Below are 21,234 nucleotides of genomic sequence, written 5' to 3'. Positions count from 1 at the left end.
ACTTGCCTGTGCAGTTTTCCAGATGCGCACCCCTGATCAGTTGGTTCCTAATCATAGTCTCTGGATTGTCCCACACACAGGGCACCGCCAACCTGCACAGTCTCCCATAAAAAAAGTGTACAGTGTTTAATCGTCTTTCTGGCGAGCTGCACCCATGATGAACCTCCCATAGTCAGGGTTTGCCAAAGGAAGGAAATCGCCATGGAGGACATCCTTTGCCGCATCATAGTAGATGTCACAAGGTTGAAGAGACAGGAATAACTCATGCAACGCAGGCCAAGCACAGTACAACAGGGTAGCCACCTTACTGTCATTTGTCTCCATCGTGGCCCTGAAGTACATTTCAAGTCTGTCCATCCACATCTTCCAGCGGGGCCCCAGACTGGATCGCGCACCTGAGATATAAAACTCAGGCATTGGTGGGAGGGCACCTGGAGGTCTCATCCCAGGCGGTTGTTGTGCAGGGGGCTGCGCTGGAGGTTGAGCAGGTAATGCAGGGGCCTGTGTTGGAGGTTGAACAGGTAATGCAGGGGCTGTACCTGAAGTTGACCTGGTGCAGGAGGTTGTTGGTCCACTTGTTGGAGCCGCTTGTCCGTCACCATCCATGGCACTGAGTGCACGAGCACCCCTGTCAGATCACACAAGGGCCGCAACTCACACCACCTTCCCTGCAGGGTTGATGTGTGTCTCCTTCCCAGGAAGCAGCTGACTCAGAATTTTCAGTTCAGGGAGCACCAACCATGAGATACCACCCACTATGCACAGTTTATTCACCCATGTGGGTGAAGTCCGTTCTCTGCCGTTTTTTTGTGACCTCCAAGCTGGGAGGCAGACAAATACGTACAATCCATCTTTTGTGTCCGCCAGGTTTTTATTTCGAGGATCAACATGCAGAATAGACCAAGCAACAATAACCACTGTAAGGGAGCGCAGGCACTACACAAAACATTACACAACATTTTGAAATACTGCCAGGACTTCCACATAGGAACACAGTTAGGTAAGAATTTGTAGAGTCCAAGTGCGGTGGGACTTTAAAATACCTCTCTTGGTATTAGGTAACCCACCTTCTAATATAGGACTGTACTACACATGTTAGCGTGACAGAGCAGTCAGGCTTATTTTAAGAGGGTAATGTGAGCAGTACTCAGTCCTTAGTCCCCTTTCCTGCATACGTCACGCCCAACTTGTATGCCAGGGACTGGAGTATTCAGTATAGCCAGGTATTAAAGTGTCTGATGTGTTAAAAGGTGACAGGTGAGGAGCCAGAGGGTGCGGCCTCGGGGGGGGGGGGGGTGCATTCCCACACCACTGTGCACTGAACTAAATTTAAAAGGAAGCTCCTTTTTTCACTGCTAAAGGTTCTGTTAGGGAGAATTCTCTGTTTAGGCTGAATTTCCTAACCTAGTGAGTCCCCCAGCAGCTTTGCTGGATTTCTGGAGTTTTTTCATCCTGCCAAGAGTGAGACTCTTTCTCCCACTCTTGGACATGATTTGTGGTATTTCTTTGAATGTTAATGTGTTCTATGGGATATGGGGTATTTTACTCCGTAGGGTCTCATGTGTTTTGCCATGTGTGTTACACAGCACCCTCCGTGCTGTAACACTGGGGTGTCCTAGGTGACCCCCACCATAGGCTCCATACCCTGGGACTGACTACTGTCTCCCAGGGCATGTAAAGTCACCATTGGCTTTACTAGACCTAAATTTACTAACAGAACCAGTACAAACCATCCTATTGTGGACGTACTGGTAGGGGTAATTCGATTACCCCTGGGTCTGTTGTTCGAGGGGGCACTGTCCCGTCCCCCCTCATTGAGTTTTGGCTCGTGGCAGTGGATACTACTTTTTATATTCGACCGCGAATATTCCTATGGGATTTTCCCATTGTTCGAGGCAAATACTTTTTTTCACATTAGTCTAACATACCGCCGGTTTATTTAATTAAAATAAATTCACTGGTTGGTATTTACTGCCAGAACTCGGTTTTTAAAATGGCGTATGTGTTCACCTCTGTAACTCCAAACCAAAGGTTGAGCCCTTGGTTCCACTTTTGGCGGGCTTCTGCACAGAAGCCCTCCAGAGTGGTGCCATTCTGTCTGGGTACCACAGGGTGTGTGGGAGGGGGGGGGGGGGGGGGAGAAGGTTTAGGCACCCTGGACTGAGTTGCCTTGCCAACTCAAGTCGCACTCTGGTGTGATTGGCCCAAGTGGTGAGCCGCCCCGCTCACCACTTAGCAGGTTTGACAGCTAGGCTGAATGGGGGTTTTCTGCATAAAAGCAGGGCTTTGGGGACCGGAACTTCAGAAGTCGCCACAGGACCCAAGAATCCGACGAGGGAGAAGCTGAGCCGACCTGCAACGACGACACCTCCGGTGGAGCCCTGCTGAACCGACTCACTACTTCCCAACGACAGAGGAGATCTCCCTGCTGGAGAGTCTTCTTCCCTTTGACTGGTGGGAACAACCAGTCCCTTGCTTTTTCTTCGCTTCCAGGACGTCTAGTGGTCGAATTGCCCGTGCTGAGCACCCCAGCAACCCGATAGCCACTAACCACTGTATCAGGACCAAAAGGTGGTGCCTTGAGACCGCGGCTGGTCTCTTCCCTGGTGGTGCAACGATCTTCAACTTTCCTCTATGACGAGATCATCTCTTCTGGCAAAGCCCCGACTTGCATCCACCACCAGGAACAACTGCCCCCGCCAGAGCGGTCTCTCCACTTTAAAGGTACTGTGTCCGCCTGGCTTCCTTGAACCGGTTAGCGCGAGGTGTCTTAAATCCTTACCTTTCCACTGGGTCGCCTCCAGACCTTCTTAACTTTTGTTCTAAAGCTGGTCCAACCTTTCTGTGACATTTTGCTACAAAGACTTGAAGTGCATTTCCACTGTGATATTCTTGGGACATACCGCCTTGCCTCTCTCCAAGTGGGCCTGGCCTCTGAACTTTGATCTACAGTAGACCCTGCCTTGCTTGCCTTACATTTGCTTCGGAAAAGTGTTGGTACTGAGTTGGTTTCATACCCTGCCTTTTTCCCCTCCCTTTCTAAACGAATACTAGAGTGCCATCTAGGTTAAGCACTCACCTCTGTCTGCAAATAAGCCGTGTCTTTGAACCTAGACATGTTGAAATATTGTTATGGGATTGATATATACTTATAGTAACTGTGATTGAAGTTGTTTGCCATATTAGTGCCAGTGTGTTTTTCATAGATGTGTTTTTAAATAAATAATTATAAGCTCTGATCCGGGTCCGTGTGTTCTACTGTGTAAATTGCCCTATCTTGTATACTCTATATACTGCCTAACGCGTCTTGAGAGAAGTTTGACTGCTCAGCCACAGCTACCAGGTAAATCTGGGTGGTGCAGACCGCTACCAATTGGGTTTACTGCTAACTCCTGTAGTCTTAAACTTTTTGCAGTAGTCCCAGAAGGAACTGCACAGGTTTCTGCCTAACAGGTTCCGGTACAGTCCCCATGTTGGGGGATGCCCACAAGGATGGAGGAAAGGGGACTAAGGACAAAGTACTCTAGTCACTACAGTGAGTAACTTTAATGTAAGTACCACAGCATGGTCATGGGTAATGAACCCTTAAATAAGTGAGGGCCTAATTTGCCATTCCCATCCTAGGGATGTTACCTGCTGACTTCTTTGGTGTCCTGGTCAAAGGTTTCTTAAAGAGTTAGCCTTTAAAGTTCTCCAAGCTGTGGACACTGTTCCTTAGAGTCCGATGAATTTATGGGACTCCTTTCCTTCTCCGATAAATACCGTTACCCCATGGAAGAAGACTGAGCTGTCAGCAGCTTCAACATGAGTCATTGAGTAGGGGGTTACTACACCATTATAGGGAAATTCTAGCATGGAATTTGTGCAGTTTCAATTCTACTTCTAAAATCCAATTTAATTTTTTTTTTTACCACCATAGTTCTCGGAGCTCACAGTCCAGAGTAATTGTCATGGGCCATAGCAAAACAGAACGTGAAAAATGTAAGATGATGGAACCAAGCTTTTGTCCTCTCTCAATGGTTGCCTAAGCTTCAACAATATCCTTCTACCCAGGTTAGGAACTAGCTTCACTTGCAAGAGCATTCACCTAGTACAGGGCAGGTTATACCAGTTACGGAAGTTAACATTGGGATTTAGAAATTGTAGGAAAACCCCCTTTGCTGCCATGCTCATTGAACCCTTAGTAGGCTTTATCAATTAAAATCAACATCTTTATGCTTTGATAGAGTGAGGTGCGCCAATAGACATCTGTGTGATATTCGCCTAATCTCCATGTTGCCAAATGAGCTCTTAATGGAGTTGACATTTAAAATGTATCCATATTTTGTTGTGCACATTAAAAATGTAAAAGTGAAAGTGACATTTCCCATAGCTTTGTTTCTGTAATTGCCACAGCTGTATCTTTTGGAAGGAATCTACTTTATGATGGCAGGGGTGGTTACTAGATCTGACAGAAAAAGGAACAGCGAATGTAGTTTTAACCATGGGGCTGCACTTTTATATGTAGCCCCCCGCCCCGAATTTATTAGCATGGTTTTGGGATTAACAGTGATTGAAAAGTAATACAATACTCCCTCTAGATAATAGCATTGGGGTTGCTAGCATCTGGATAGACAACTATGTTAATCACTTTGCTTTCAGAATGTCGGTAGATGCAACAACAAATCCATGCAAGCTGTTTTAGCAGGACGTGTGCACGTTCCACTACTGGAACTTTGTGGTTGTTACCTTGGAATTACTGCCCAGAGACCGTGCAGAAACGAAAGTATAAATGTGCGTGGCTATACAAAGAGTGGCGATTTACAAGCCAGAAGAGCCACCTGTTTGGAAACCAACACCTATTTATAAGGCATACATCATTATATGAACACAAGGCTAATTAGCAGACCTGACATTTATGCAGAGTCCATTCAGTTGAGCTGCAGAAATTTTGAAAACAAAAAAAAAAACAAAAAACAGGTTTCCTTGCATTATTGTAGTAATATTTTCTGGTAAAGATAAATCGCTTTGAATTAACTTACAAAGCAACCATTGCTAGCTTACCTTCATTTTCAAGAGCAGAGGGTTGAGAATTAGGTTTTAATGGGCTAATTAAACAAGTGTATTATGAAGAGCAGCTCTATGAGTGAATGACATGCATTCCTCATCATAATAGCTTTTCTGATTGTATCTGCTTAGAATCACATGCTGTGCATATTGTCTGACATCTAGTGGTAATTGCAAAGTATTGCATCTTTCTTTCGAGGATCGAAAGGGGACGTCGACATGGGCGTGACTAACACTATCCCTAGCGCAACGTGTAGTGTACCAAAAAATCCCTCACGAGGTGAGGTCCCTCGGATTGTGTTTTTTCTGCTGCCGTGAGGGAGCCTTCTGTCAGCATGAGTACAGAAGAGAAACTGTAAGAGGTCTATGTTCCTTCTACTCCATGAGGGGATGAAGGGGGGGCGCATGTGAATCTAAGCAGATGCAATCATCAGAAATGCTATTACGGTGAGTAATGCAGGTCTTCCGATGCTCGTTAATTTGCTGTGCATAGACTAGCAAGCAGTACCCTGAGATGGTGGTGGGATGTGTGAAGGAACAGTAGCAAAGAGATATCTTAACACTGCTTGTCCCACCTGAGTATCAGACCTAGAGTGTTTATTTAGGCAATAGTGTAGTGTAAAGGTGTGTACAGAACTCCAGGCTGCTGTTTTACCAATGCACTCAAGATGAACATTTGCAATTAATGCTAGGTTAGCTCCTGTGCCTTGTTAAGAGTAGCACAGTGATGCAGTTTATGATCCACTTTGAAATAGCAGATTTAGAGACAGGGTGCCCTTCTCTACCAGCTGCCACTGAAATGAGAAACTGTTTGTAGTGGTCTGGTCTTTTCCAGGTAAGAGATCATCTCTCCCACATCTAGTGTGTGGAGGCTTCTTTCCACTACGTTATTGCGGTTCTGGAAAAAGGTGGGTAGTTCTATGGATTTGTTCAAATGGAACTTTGAAATAAATGTAGGCACAAATCATGAGTGCACAGGACTACCTTATCCTTGTGAATTGTGACAAATTGGTCTTGAACTGAAAGGGCGTGCAGTTCACCAACTCTCCTTATTGAGGTGATCACCACCAAGAAGGCAGTCTTGTAGGCGATTGCTTTAAGGCAAGCCTTGTGCATAGGTTCAAAGGGAGGCCCCATTAGTCTAGTAAGTACAATGTTCAGGTCTCATCTGGGAGTTGGGCTGGAAATAGGGGGGGGATGAAGTCTCTTTATCCCTCCATAAATGCCTTTATTACTGAAATGTTCTACCACAAAACTTTCTTCTGGGACGTGGTGTATTCTGAAAGTGCTGCTAAGTGGACCTTTAAGGAATTGAGAACCAGGCCTGAATCTAGCAGGTGAGTTAGGTACAGGACATTATGTGTTGGTGTGCATTCAGTCGGATTGATGCTTTTGCCATTACACCACATGACAAAGCATTTCCATTTGCTGCAGTAGCAATGTCTGGTGTTGGGTTTCGGTGCTTCCCAGAGTATGTTCATACATCTTTGAGGCGGTTGAAGGTGCCCAAACTCATTACCTCAGGAGCCAGGCTGCTAAATTGAGAGTGAGGGAATGGATGCATGGTCTTCTCATCTTGTGACAGTATGTTGTAAGGGCATGGCAGCTTCCTGGGCAGGGAGACAGACATTGCCATGAGATGGGAGAAGCAAGGTTGGCAGGCCCACATTAGGGCCACCAGAATCATCCTGACCCGTTCCTGGTGCTTCTTGTTGAGTAGGTGACTAGAGCTGTGTGGGGTAGGTGGATGGGGTAAGCATAGACAAATTTCCCTGACCAGGTTATCCAGAGCCCATTCCCCTTGGAGTGGTTCTGCTGGTACCTGGAGGCATAATCCGGGCATTGTGCGTTCCCCAGAGTTGTGAACAAGTCGATCTCTGGGAAAGTCTGCCTTCCACTGGAGGTGTGTTTGGAATGCCTTCAGGGCTTTGAACAGTGCTAGCAGTTCAAACAGGTTTATGTGGTTGGTTGCTACCACTGGGGACCACACGGTGCGTCGTCTGAAGGAGGTGGGCTCTTTACCCCATCAGATGAGTCTGGTGAGAGTGGCTTCTAATGCAGGGCTGATGAAGGTTTTCCCCCTGTAGCAGGTTTTCCCTTAACCACCACTGCAGAGACTGAACAAGGGCTGCCGAGACAACCACTAGATCATCCCATTGTCTGCTGGCCTGACACCATTGGCTCGAGAGCCACTCTTACATGGGGCATGCACAGACATGCATTTACCTAGTTCCACATGCAGGAGGCCATCATTCCCAACAGTCACATGGCCTTGCGTACGGTCACCTCGTGACTGGCTACATAGAGAGGGATCTGGAACAGCATGTTTAGAACCCTCTCATTGAGTGAAAGAAGACAAAGCCGTCTTTGGTCGGAATTAGAGCCCCCAGAAACTCTGATTTGGCTGGGGTCTAGGCTGGACTTTCTCATGGAGCGAGAACCCTAGACTGAAGGGGATCTACGGTCTTCTGGGTATTTGTTAGGTATGTTCTGTAAAAATCCCCTGTTACTAGCCAGTCGTTGAGGTAAGGTAAACTGGATGGACAGCCTGCGCGGGTGAGCAGCTACCACTACCAGTACCTTCGTGAACACCCGGGGAGCTGAGTCAATGCCGAAAAGGAAGAACCTTTAACTGATAGCACCTTCGGTACTTTCTGTGCCCTGGCAACATTAAAATATGAAGGTATGCAGCTTTCATATCCAATGTTGCCTTGTAATCCCCCTGCAGCAGCAGTGGGATTACTTCCTGCAATGTTGTCATTCTGAACTTTTGCGCTTTCACATATTTATTTGACTGGGCGCAAGTCTAACAGGGCCCATGGTGAGATCCTTTTTGGGTACAAGGAAGTACACTGAATACATACCTTGGTTTACCTGGTGAATGGGGACGACTTCCATGACGCCCTTTTCCTGAAGCATCTGCACCTCTTTCAGCAGGATTTGCAGGTGTGCTGGCAATAGGCATCTGCTCTTTGGTGGATGGTATCGAGGTGGCTGGTGGCACTCTATGCAGTAACTGTGGGTGATGTGAGCACCCACTGGTCTGATGTGATCCCCTCCCATGCGTGAGTGAATGATGTCAACCGTACCCCAACTGGGGACGCATGGGATGGGACACAGGCTGGGGAGTCATTTTGATGCGGAGGCCGGGTAGCCTCTTGCGGTGGAGTTTCTGCCTCTCCCCTTGCCTCTGCCATCCCCTTTGCTGAGCTGAACCTTGTCCGGATGACCATGGGGTACCTCCTGCGCCATATTGCCCGTGTGGAGATCAGGAGAAAGACTGACCTCGAAAGGAACAACGAGAGATTGAACCTCAGCATCTCATGTTCTTTTTCAGCCATTTACAAGGCGTCATCTACAGTCTTACCAAACAAGTTTGACTCTTCTACATGCTTATTTATCAAGGAGGCCCGAGTCTTCGGTTTGAAACCTAAATCTTTTAGCCAGGCATGTCCCGAGACTTCCTTGTGCCAGAGCGCGTCCCGCAGTTTCAGCAGCATCTAGTGTTCTTGAGAATGTTGTGGGTCACCAGTCTACCCCCAGACAACCGCCAGCAGGCTTGATTGCCTGGGTTCAGGGACCTCTTGGATGCCTTCTTCGAACAGGCCCCATTGCACGTCGCTGTAACTAGCGAGAAGGGTGGTATTATTCGCAATTCTGGTAGAATAGGCTGCAGACGTGGTAATAAGTATGCCAAGGGCATAGAGTTTTTTGCAGTCCTTATTGGTGGAGCCTCTGCCATAGACATTGGCACCCCAACCCTTTTTCTGGTGGTTGTAATAACCAGAGACTCTGGGGTGGCATGACTTCGAATGCACATAGGGCCAAATGGAGAGGGGCGAAACCGTTTCTCAACCCGAGGGTTGACAGCCCTTGTAAGGGACAGACAATAAGGAAGGCGCAAGGCATTTCTTTATGGATTTCAGCAGAGGAATAGCCTGACTTGTGGGAGGTTTTTCTTTAAGAATATCCTCAACAAAAATCAGAGTCCTGAACAGCCTCCTGTTTGGCAATCTGAAAGGGGTCTGCGGTCTTCTTTAGGATGGCATTAAATACCATACCTATTGGCAATGGCTGCCTCTGTTGAGGAAGGCGGATCTAGACAAATGTCTGGGGTAGAAATGGGTGAGCGCCAAGGCACTTGATCTGCTCCCAAGTTTGGGCACTGGTCCGTTGTGTCCTGACCAGAAGGATTGTCCTCATGACTAAAGGGATCCTCATGTTTCTTTTGGCTCAAAATACTCAAAATACATCCTCCTGATGGGTTTTGAGTCTGAATTGGAACCTTAACGGCTTTGGGAGACTGGGGCAGGAGGAGTCCTCTGTAGGCCTTGTGCGAGTAATGTATCTTTCTGATAAGTCTATGAATTGGGACTTCTTATCCATATAATTTTCAAACCTCCGCCTAGTCCACAGGGATGAAGCAGAGGGGTCTGGCGGAGGGAAGGGCTCTCCAGAGGAGGGGGGGGGGGGGGAGAATGTAGCAGCTAAATCCCTAGAGAGGGGCTGGGGAACTTCAGAGAACTCACAATGAGAAGTGGTGCTTTGGGGTCCTGTAGGTGTCACAGTTGTCGACTCCACTGAAGTCTTTGGAGCTGTCATGCCATTGGACGGCGTGTTGGCACTCATGTGTTTTTTTAGTGAGAATGCACGTATGAGTAGAATGCCCAGTTGCAAGAAGACGGTTGCGGGGAGGGCGCCGGACCGAGAGATTCGGCAGGCACTGTTGAAATCTTCGGTGGGCCTGTTGGCGTTTGGTGCTTCCTCGACGTATCCGTCAAGGAGGCTATGGGGGTTATGTGCTTTTCCTTGGGTGGTGCGTGTGTGCCCCTGTTGCCAGGTATGAACTTCCCATAACAGTACTGGTGGTCTGCCTGTCGTGGGCCAGGGACTGGCATCTGGGAACCACAGGGTTCCGCCGAAAGGTCTATGGCCTCCGTTTTGGAGCCATGGCTACCATCGTCATCCGAGGCGAAAGCGCCTACGGGGAGGGGGGGGGGGGGGGGGAACAACCCTCGGCCTGCATTGCGTAGGCCGCCCACCACTTTGTCCGCCTGTCTTTTAATGTCTTGGGACGAAAGTTTGCAGGACTCACAGGAATGCTAGTCATGGTCATGAGGTAAGCACCTATAGCATTTGTGATGGGTGTCTTTCCTGAGGTATTTTCCGTTGCACGACGGACAAAATTTAGATGGAGTCCTCTCCATAGCAGAGGTAAAAGGCAGTCAGACCAGAGGTGAAAAGTAAATGCGTTCTCAGAAAAAAAGAAACAAAAAAAACACCTAGGGCCCCCACTCCCTACTATCCAGACCTGGCCGGAGAGCTGCGGCCACATACGTCAACCGATTCACCAGTCGCCGTGCAGTAGTGGATGTCTTTGGCGTAGGGGTTCACAAAGTAGTCGAAGAGAAATAGTCGAAGACTAGACGACCGTAGGTCATGGGACATTGAGGTAACTATTGAGCAATGTAAACTCTTGCGAGCTCTGCATAAGGCGACCAACTAGTTGGGCAGAAAAAAACAATTTGAGGGACCTCGACTTGGGATTTTGGGTACACTACACGTCACGTTAGGGATAGATAGTGTTACATTCATGCCCATGCCGATGTCCCCTTTCGATCCTCGAAAGAAAGATGCAATACTCTGCGATTACCACTAAATGTACGACTATATGCACAGCATGTCATTCTAAGCAGATTAACACGCATCAGAACTGTATTGATAGAAATCTCGGTAAATGAACGTGGGTGCATCTAGCTCTGTGTGATTAGGAGCAGAGCTCTAAAAGGGTTTGGGTGATATCAGGAATACAGCTGGGAGTGAATCTGTCTTTCTGGAAGAGCAGAATTCTCAGGGAGTTCTGAGAGCACCAAGAATACACATATCTGTGACTTTGAATGTTAATACAAGCAACTCAAGAGTGACACTAGATATTAAAGCAACACTCCCAATTGATTATTGTGATTAAAAGCAGATGTTGCGCAAGTTTGGGAATTCTAAAACACAGAGCATTGCGTTATCTGGGTATTATCAAGACATTTATTGCATCACACGGCATATATTTACAGAGGTTGACAAATGTAACTGAACCGATAGAAAAAATGAACGAGCAGGATATAAAAAAACTTTTGTATCATCCTAACATGTTAGTCTTCAATTTATTGTACATCCTTTCAGCTGACAAGGGCCAACTATTGTTTTATTTGCAAGTTCTGATTTATAACTTTATTTTAACAGAACTATGATGAGAACTACACTGAACCCATTTTCCGTTGCATAATATGAGAATATGGTCTGGGCCTAATATTCAGGAGGAGGATCATTGGTCCATGCATTGTATTAAAACATGCACAGTACTATATCAACATTATTCGAAGCGCACTGTAATTTCCTACTATAGTGCTCCTTATGGTAATTTAAATATAGAACACAGTATTCCTCGTATTTGTTACTTCACGTGGCATTTGATTTGTGATAGGCATTAGTTCGTATGCACAAAATGATTTGTAATATTCAATCATGTTCCTGACGAGTTACTTCTGGGCAGCTAGTGGAAAGTTGAACTTTAAAATCGCAGAGGCATAGTGCACCCGAGCTCTATGAGAAATTGTAACACTAATCATTGTAAATTGGATGGAGCGATAAGGACCAGGCTCCTCAGCGTTCGCTGTCAATTTGCAGTTGACTCAGCATGTTGATTCTAGTAATTTCCTAGCATTAGGAAGCCATTTCCATGGTAAATATATATATTTTGTTTTATAAATGCTCCTGTGCTCTGTCACACATTATTAAAATTTGAATATATGTGCCATAAAATTCACTCATTGACCTAATTGTTAAAAAAAAAGTGTTAAGCGAGCTACATAGATGGCTCTACTGAAAGGCATATCGTCATTTACACGTATTTGGTAGCTCATATATTGTTCACAACGTATGATTTGGGGCATATGGCATCACTGGACAGCACCCAGTCTGAAAATTGTCCAAGCACCTCTGTATCAAAAAGGTCTTCTATACAGCTCTGAAAGCCATATTCAGACTGGATGCATCGCCTTAATTTCACATCAACTGTTGGTGTTATCAGAATCAAATTACATGACTTTTAACCCTTTTTCTCAAACATTGTACTGCAAAATGCACCACTTCTCGGAAGCAAGCTCCATAAATGACACATGGCTCTCTTCAACGCGTGCTCCCTTGTGACTATTCATGGGAGAGTAATGCCCCCTCCACTGAAAATATTCAACATCTGCCAACGACCTTCAATTGTTTGCAATTCCAGTGCCGCCCCCTCCCTCGGCAACAAAAGCTGCCTCTGCAATTGGCAGATACATAAGGTTTCTGGCTGTGCACAGTGATGGCTGGCATGTTTGGATGCTGGGGGCAAGGTGCCACCCACTCCCTTGTTTCTATGCTAGGTTTCAAAAACATATTTTTCGCCTAACACTGCACAGCACACCCCTGTGGCAGCAGAACTGTCCCCATCATGTGCATTGTGCATGCATAATGGCCCAGTCCAGCATGGTAGTTTGTGATGCATCATGTGCTTATTCAAAGTGCACCCCTCTTAGTTAGACCACTGACATACAGAGTTTAATGTTAGTTGGAATCATCGGCTGGCCTGGCGATACAGTCAGGAAACCTTCCAACCCCACTAATCTCCGCCGTGTTGCTGCCTCCATTTGACTTTGCCTCCGTTGCAGAATACGACCTTACCAACTCCAGCATTCTGCACAGGGGACTTCTGTTGCACCAGCCTGCCCCAGTTAAAACGGACACATGTTTTGAGCCGGGCAGGCTTGGGCGGTACCGTCTGCTGGGTTGCAGGTGCGAGGAAGAGGAAAAAGGCTAAGCCACCCATTGATGGAGCACACCAACATCAGCTCATCCTTTAGTTGAAAGTAGGCAGCATTCCAATTCTTGCATCATGCAAAGCGCCGACTGATCAAAGCTGCCCTTCACCTTGGAAAAGGTTTACGGAAAGTATAGGACAAACAAAAATACTTTGATTCAAAGAAGGCCATGTTCTTCTCTCCAGTACAGTTTTCACTTCACACATTTCTCCCAGGATCTCCCATAGCCCATAAAATCCTGAAGAGCAACAGCCTTGACTGCTCTTTCAAGTTTAGGTAACTAAGGGAGAATACATGCAGCCAAAGTGTTGTTGCTCTTTCTTTATGCTACACATTGGGCTAAAGAAAATGCTGATGAAGCAGAAAAAAAATATAAAAACTTGCAGTCATTATGTGCATCATATTATCTGGCACAGCAGATCTATTTCAGTGGTTTCCAATAATTAGGTTTGCAACTTGCCAGACATCACTATTCGAAAAAGCCCTAAAAGCAAAGTTGGTAAGCTATTGGTGATGGAGTCTACCTATAAGTGGGGGTGGTCTACCGGACAGAACAGTTTGTAGCAGGATTACTTTATATGGATCATCATATTGTAAGATTTCACCTGGCACCATGAATGACAAACACAGTGGCCCTATAATGCAGCCGCAGGTATTCCAACATTAACATCAAATCTAAAGTCCATGTTAAGCAAAGGCTTCACCAAAAGGGGCGAATGTCTTCCTTACCTTGGTGGCCAATTTCAGCTGCTCTGCATCATATAGAGCTGGCGGCTTCATTAGAGCCAAAACTACTTCCTCGAGATGACTAGAGAGTGCCTTCTTCAAAGCAGCTTCCAGGGGCTAAAATGACAGATTAAGTGCTTTAATGGTAATAATCAAATGAAAAGCCTAAGACTTGTGAGCGCTTCATGTTCCGTTTACTCCTGGATGGCAAATATTACAACAGGAAAAAAGGAAATCCTAAAAAAAAAAAGGCAAGTTCATTTTCAGTATAGAGTTTCCTTGAAATAATAGATTCCTTCCTCTCAGAATCAAGACCATTAGGGTGATTGTTGCATAACCCTCGGGTATGGGCTGTGTAATCATCTAAACTAATTGTGAAACAGTGCGTTAGGGAAGATTGTATGTAGTAACCCTGTGGGAGACTACACCAGCCTTGTCCTCTTAGCAATAGGTAACTCAACCTTTGGGTGAAGTCTGTACTACACAAGTTGGTAGAGTGACGGAGCAGCCAGGCTCATCTCAAGAGGATTCAATGTAAGCTGTAGGGTTGAAGTTTCACAGTGACCAAGTATCCAGATAACAGGTATTTATTAATTCAACAGTCAGTTTTAAAATACGCTTTCTTTAGAAGGGAGCAATTGGCAACAATAAAATTACACCTCAAAATACACTCTTTCAGATCAATACAGCAAGTAATGATAATGATGTGTAATTTATACAGCGCCTTAATCCAAAGCGCTTTACAGAGCACATATTTACATGCAATATCACCCAACCGAAAATGGTACTCCTTTATCAACCTCAGAAGATGAAAGGCTGAGTTGGCCTTTCTAGGATTCGAACCTGTGACCTGCAGATCATGCTCGGATTGCAGCAGCGAGCGCTCAACCCGCTGAGCTATCTCACCAGTAAAAGTAGATACCTTTTTGGTATGGCACATAGATTTCCTACACCCTGGGGTGACTTAAATAATAAGGACACTGTGGACATTAATATATCACTTTTCACACTGAATTGGTAATACTAAGTTGGTGGCAAAAAGGAAAAGGTTAGGGAAGGAAACAATACACGTTTCTCAAACAGGTAAGCACGTTTTAACCCCTCAATGCAATGTAGATTAACCCTTTCCCAGCTATACAGGTCAGTCATGTATGACTTTTTGGAGGGATAGTTAAAACACAGGTTGGAAGAGTCTACAGGGAGCCAGGCCAGCCAATGTAACTTGAGCAAAGTCTAGGGGAGCTGAGGCACTTCTTGAAGGCAATTAAAAAAGTCTTGCACAATGTCAAAAGAGTTTTGTTGAAAATGAAATCGCTGTTGGGCCACAAGCTGGGAGGCTTGTGATGAGCAAAGCTGCAAGCAACCCTGCAAAGGGCAGCCAATGCAAGTCTCAACTGAGAGCAAGCAAGCCACACAATAGGTAAGTACCCCTTAGTTTACAGCAACTTAGTTCTGAAGAAATGGTTCCAGCTGGCTTCTGTTCCTGTTGTAGTTCCTGCAGATCCTGTTCCTGGACCTCAGCCGTGGGGTCAAGAGGGAGGATGTCTGGAGACTCCTGCACTATGATTCGAAAGTCGGAAGCACCAATGGGCAAAGTTCAGCTCAGCTGCAGTTTGCAGTTTCAGCTTCTTGCGAATAGCACCACTGTGGTTCTTGGACACCTTATGGGCTTTCCTTGCTACTGGGGTCCAGCACTCTTGGGGTGGCTCAGGCTTGGTCAGCCCTGCTTCGAGGGAGTTCAGAGGATCTTCCTTGAGCTTGGGTCCAGCTTATAAATGATGCACTGGATTCTGGTGTTCCTGTCCTGGCACACGGTTCCTGCAGCAGCAATGGAAGTACAGCTAAAAGAGTGTGTTTCCAGTAGAGTTAGTCTTGGGGTCGATTGGTACCACGAACCAAACAAGAGAAGTCGTCCTTTGCAGGGCTTCGCTAGTCGAGGGTAATTCAGAACTTTGACACTGCAGCAGGGCTTCACCAGGCAAACCAACGGTCCAGGAGTTGCAGCAAGCTTCTTCAGATTCCTTCATCCAGTGGTCGACTCTGCCTTCTGTCCAAGAGACCTTGCCTTTTATGCAAGACTCTTCCCCCATTCATTTGCAGACTAGCCATCACTCACACAGCAGGATGGCTGTCCTCCAAGGACAGCCAGCCAACCAGCAGTGGGTGTATTCAGGTTGCCATGGAAACTAAGTATGGAGTTTTGGGCACCTGCCTCACTTCCTGCCCTGTCAGACATCCTGGAGCAAGAGGCGGTCTTCAGCGTTGAAGCCCACCAAAGACAAACAAAGTGACTAAACCTGTTTTGGCACGGAGAGTAAAACCCAAGAAAGAATTATGAAAAAAGAAGGCCGGGGGCCATTTTGAAAAAATGAGCACCTTTGGGTGCAATACTGCAGCTGAGAATTCAGCCTGCAGTAAAAACACACAATCGTAGGAAAATTAAACCACTGCCACCAGCCATTAAAAGTCATGAGATGGGTTGTACTGGACCTACATAGGAATAACAAGTAAGTAAAGTAATTTCACTTTACTACTCTTGGGAATAATAGTTTACCCAAGAGAAGTTATTTAAACTTTAAGAGCAATCCAAAGGGCTGAAGGTGCAGTGTGTCAAAATACAAAAGGTGATGCCTATTGAGCTTGTTAAACTCCAAAACCAAAAAGAAGCTGAGTCCAAATCAGATCAAAAATACATGAGTGAGAAAAAGTTCACTCCAGGATAAAAATGAAAAGTCTTAAAGTCCTGCAAAAGAGCTGGGGGTCTCTAAGGTTGAAGGGAATTAGCACAGAAATGAGAATGCTGCCCAACACTGCCGACCTCCAAATTGCTGTGCAGGAGTCCTCCAGACGTCCACCCTCTTGTTCCCATGACTGGGAACTACAGCTCATATTTACTCTTGGGATAAGCCTGGCTGCTCAGTCACACTACCACCTTGTGTAGTACAGGCCTATACCAAAAGGTGGGTTACCTAATACCAAGAGGACAAGTGTTGTGCAGTCTACCACAGGGTTACTACATCAATTCTTGCCTAACGGTATCCTTAAGAACAGTAGTTTAAAGGATAGCCAATAAATATAAAAGGTGCAGCCAAAGGGTTCCTGTTAGGCAAGATTGTGTGCAGTAACCTTTGCGAGACTACAGAAACCTTGACCTCCTGGCAATAGGAACCCAACCTTAAGTCTGTACTACACAGGTTGGTAGTGTGGCTGAGCAGCCAGGCTCATCTCAAGAGGGGACAATGTGACAGTAGGGTTGTAACAGTTTCACAGTGACAGTTATTCAAATAAACACACTTGGTTTCTTGATTTAACAATTATTCATTTAACAGTCAGTTATATAAGCCTTCTTCAGAAGGAACAAAACATGTAACAATTATAATACACTTCAAAACACTTGGGGATGGCACACAGACACTTCCTACACCCTCAGGTTACTTAAATAGCTAGGATACTGGACATTGATTATCACTGGTACATTTAGAGCAATACTGAGTTTGGGGTACCAAATATAGAATAGACGAATAAAACAAAGGTTAACAAATATTTCATGAACTGGAAAGTACTTTTAAAAACCTTCCAATGCAAAGTACATTAACCCTTTCCTGGTGGAAATGCAAAGGCACAAAGTCAGTGGTAGAAGTGTCTCTCAGGGAGCCAGGACAGTCAGTGTTAGTTGACATAGTCAAGGGGAGCTGAAGATCTTATTGGCACGCAAGTGACAGTCTTGCACAATGTTTTTAGAAATGTTTGTAGAAATAAGAATCACTTGAAGGGCCACAAGCTGGGAGGCTTGTGAGGGGCAAAGCTGCAAGCAACTCTGCAATGGCAACCAAGTCAAGTCTCAACTGAGAGCACGTAAGGCTACACCACAAGGGGCAAGTCCTCTTAGGTTTACAGTACCTTTGGTTAGAAGAAATGGTTCCAGGTGGCTTCTGTTCATGTGTGGCTCTACAGAGCCTGATGTTCCTGGGCCTCAGTCATGGGAACAAGAGGGAGGAGTTCTGGGGACTCCTGCAACACAATGGGAAGATCGGCGGAAGCAAAGTTCAAACTTCAATTCAGCAGCACTAGCCGGTTTCAGCTGCTCGCGTCTACAGCAAATCGCAACACTGCGTTTCCCGTATACAACTTCAGACTTTCCTCGCATTTGGGGTTCAGCACTCTTGAGGTGGCTCAGGCTTAGTCAGTCCCCCTTTAGGGATGTCCGGATGCTCTTCCTAATGCGCTGGTCGGACTTAAAAGCGATACTCGATCTGGTGCTCTCTCCCTGGCACTTCGGTTCCAGCAGCAGAAGTACAGCCAGCTTAAGAGGATGTCCAAATGAGTTCACTTTGGGGGTAGATTGTATCACCAACCCAAGGGGAGAAGTCGTCCTTGCAGGGCTTCTCTAGTCGAAACCAATTTGGAGCTTCAGCAGGGCTTCACCGGGCATACCAATGGTCCAGGAGTTGCAGCAGGTGCCTCCTCCAAGTTAGTCTTCAGATTCCTTCGTCCAGTGGTTGACTCTGCCTTACAAGCAAAAAAGCCTTGCCTTTTATACAGGTTACTCCTATTCATTCCAGCCTAGCTGTCAATCACACAGCAGAGTAGCTGTTTTCCAAGGCCAGCCAGCTGGCCAATTACCTTGGGTACATTCCTGTAACCAAGGTGATTAAGCACAGGGAGTGTCGGGCACCTCCCTCTCTTCCTGCCCCTGCCAGACACACTGGAGCCAGAGGCGGTCTTCACTTGTGAATCCCGCCAAAGACAAAATGAACAAAGACCAAACCTGGTTTGGCACGCAGAGTAAATCTCAAGAAGGACCTTTCAAACAAGAAATGGCAAAAACAAGACTGGGGCCATTTTGACAAAATGGGCAACCAGGGGTGCCTTACTGCAGCTGCGAACACAGACCGTGGTAAAAAACACACAAAGGTAATAAAAAAAATAAACCACTGCCACCAGCCATTAATCGTAGAGAGGCTAACAAATTTTACATGAGAAACTAGACAAAGGGGATACTAAGTAACCCCTCCAGCACCCTATTGTAAGATAGGGTGTGCTGGCTCTAGAAAGTTACAAATGTAAGTAAAGTCAATTTCACTTTACTGCTCTTGGAATCAGTAGTTTCACCAAGAGAATGTGTTTAAACCTTTGGGAAATCTAAGAGACTTTCCTGTGCCACTGCACTGAAGATGTGTGTCACAGTGTAAAGATGATGCCTATGGAGTGTGTAAGGCTCCAAAGTAAAACAAAAAAAAAAAGAAAAAAAACAACAAAAAATCAGTCAAAATCACAATAAAAATACGAGAGTGAGAAAAAGGGCTCACTCTCTCCAGGTTAGAAATTAAAAGTCCTAGAGTCCAGCAAAACAGCGGGGGGTCTCGTTAGGAGTGAATTAACACTTTTCTGAGAATTCGCCTTAACACTCGTTCCTCCCAGACAAAGGGACAGGAGTATTTAATCCACTCCTGGATGAATGTTCTTACTCCGGTCACTCATACTTTCTGGAGAGACCATCAGCATTTTGGGGATTATACCCTGACCTATGTTCTATTGTTAAATCAAACACTTGAAGACTGATTGACCATCTTAACAATTTAGGATTCTCCCCCTTCATCTGCATTAACCATCAAGGGTTAGTGGTCTGTTTGAATTACAAAAGTAGACCCATACAAGTATGATCTAAACGTCTTCAAAGACCAAACAACAAAACATTCTCGTTCTATGGTTTCCCACCTTGTATCCGAGTCCTTCAGTTTCCTACTGAGGAAGCAGATAGGGTGTTCCCTGCCTTTCTCAACCAGCTGACTCAGAACTGCACCTATACCTGTATTGGAAGCATCAGTTTGCACAATAAAGGATTGGTTGTAGTCAGGAGCTCTCAAGACTGGAGCTTTACAAAGGGTTTTCTTAAGTTCTTCAAATGCCTTGGTGCACTCCTCATTCCACCTGACCTTCTTGGGAAATTTGGTTGAGGAGATCACATTCAAGAGAGAATCTATGGTCCGATAGTTCTCTATTAAGTTCCATAGTAACCTGTGAGACCTAGAAAGGCTCTCACTTGGGTTTGAGTAGTAGGGGTGGCCCAGTCTTGTAGAGCTTGTACTTTGCTAGGCAATGGCCTGATTTCACCTCCTCCTAACTCATGTCCAAGGTAGACAACTTTACTCTGATCAATTTGACATTTGCTTGCCTTTACGGTCAGATGGGCCTGCTCAAGAGCCTCCAATACATAGCCTAGGTGGTCAATCTGCTCTTTCCAAGTAGGGCTGAACACTGCAGTGTCACCCAAGTATGCCATGCGGAAGTCTTCCATCCCATTCAGAACATGATTTACCATCCTTTGGAACATAGCAGGTGCATTTGTTGGTCCAAAGGGCATTACCTTAAACTGGTAGAGGCCTGGAGGGCTGGAAAATGCAGTTCTCCTTGGCATGGTCTGTCAGAACTATTTGCCAATAGCCTGAGGTTAGGTCAAATGTACTGAAGTACTTGGCTGAACCAAGTTTATCCACCAGCTCATCAGTCCTAGGTAAAGGATGGGCATCGGTCGTGGTGACTGCATTAATAGCTCTATAGTCCACACAGAATCTCAACTCCTTGGCTCCTGCCTTTGGTACCGTTAGGGAGAATTCTCAGAAATGTGCCAATTCCTCTCTACCTTAGAGAGCCGCAGCAACTTTGCTGGATTTTGACTACTTAAATGTTTAACCTGGAGAGAGCGAGACCCTTTTTCCCCACTCATTTTGAATCCGATTTTGAACCCTTTTTTGGTTGAGAGTGACAAAATCTTTTACATTGCATCACACAGCACATTCAGTGCAGTGGCATAGGAAAGTCTGATTTCCCAAAAATGTAAACCCATTCTCTTGGATCAACTACTGTTTCCAAGAGCAGTGAAGTGAAATTGACCTTGCTTACACTTATAACTTTCTAGACCGAGCACACACTATCTTACAATAGGATGCTGGAGGGGTTACTTCGTATCCCCTTTCTCTAGCTTCTCATGAAACATTTTTAAGTTACCCTTTCCTCATTAAACAGCTGGTGGCAGTGGTTTACTTTCAACTACCGTGGTGTGCGTTTGCAGCTACAGTAAAGCACTCAAGGGGGCCATTTTTGTCAAAATGGCCTCAATCTTTTTTCACCATTTCTTTGTGGAAAGGTCCCTCGAGTTTTACTCTGTGTGTCAAACCAGGTTTGGTCCCTTTGTTGCTTTTGCCTTTGGCAGGACTCATGAGTGAAACCCACATCTGGCTCCAGGGTGTCTGCCGGGGGCAGGAAACGAGGGAGGTGCCCGAACCTCCGTGCTAAGTCTCCTAGGAGGCCAGAATGCATTCTTAAGTGATTGGCCGGCTGGCTGTCTGGCAAGGACACCCACCCTGCTGGGTGACTGACAGCTGGGCTGGAATGGGAGAAACCTGCATAAAAGGCAAAGCTTTTTGGCTTGGAAGGCAGAGTTGACCAATGGACGAAGGAATCCGAAAAAGAACTTGAAGGACGCCTGCTGCAACTCCTGGACTGTTGGTTTGCCCGGTGAAGCCATGCTGCTGTGCTTAGACTCCAAATTCGTATCAGAGAAGCACCTGCCAGGATGACTTCTCCCCTTGAGTTGATGGGACCAATC

The 21,234-nt window shown here is 45.9% G+C and overlaps 1 protein-coding gene across 5 annotated transcripts in view; it reads right to left on the bottom strand.

Annotated features, from left to right (window-relative positions):
• The window catches only part of LOC138510289 (annexin A1-like), a 314,660-nt gene that overhangs the window by 177,648 nt on the left and 115,778 nt on the right, over positions 1 to 21,234 (bottom strand). For all 5 annotated transcript variants that reach the window (XM_069625817.1, XM_069625818.1, XM_069625821.1 and 2 more), the window contains one exon: positions 13,629 to 13,742. In XM_069625817.1, coding sequence (XP_069481918.1) covers positions 13,629 to 13,742 — 114 coding nt within the window. The remainder of the gene's footprint in view (positions 1 to 13,628; positions 13,743 to 21,234) is intronic.

This window comes from Ambystoma mexicanum, chromosome 6p (genome assembly GCF_040938575.1).
Source record: "Ambystoma mexicanum isolate Mex_15411 chromosome 6p, UKY_AmexF1_1, whole genome shotgun sequence".
In the NCBI taxonomy this organism is placed as follows: domain Eukaryota; kingdom Metazoa; phylum Chordata; class Amphibia; order Caudata; family Ambystomatidae; genus Ambystoma; species Ambystoma mexicanum.
This window is presented reverse-complemented; position numbering and strand designations above follow the sequence as displayed.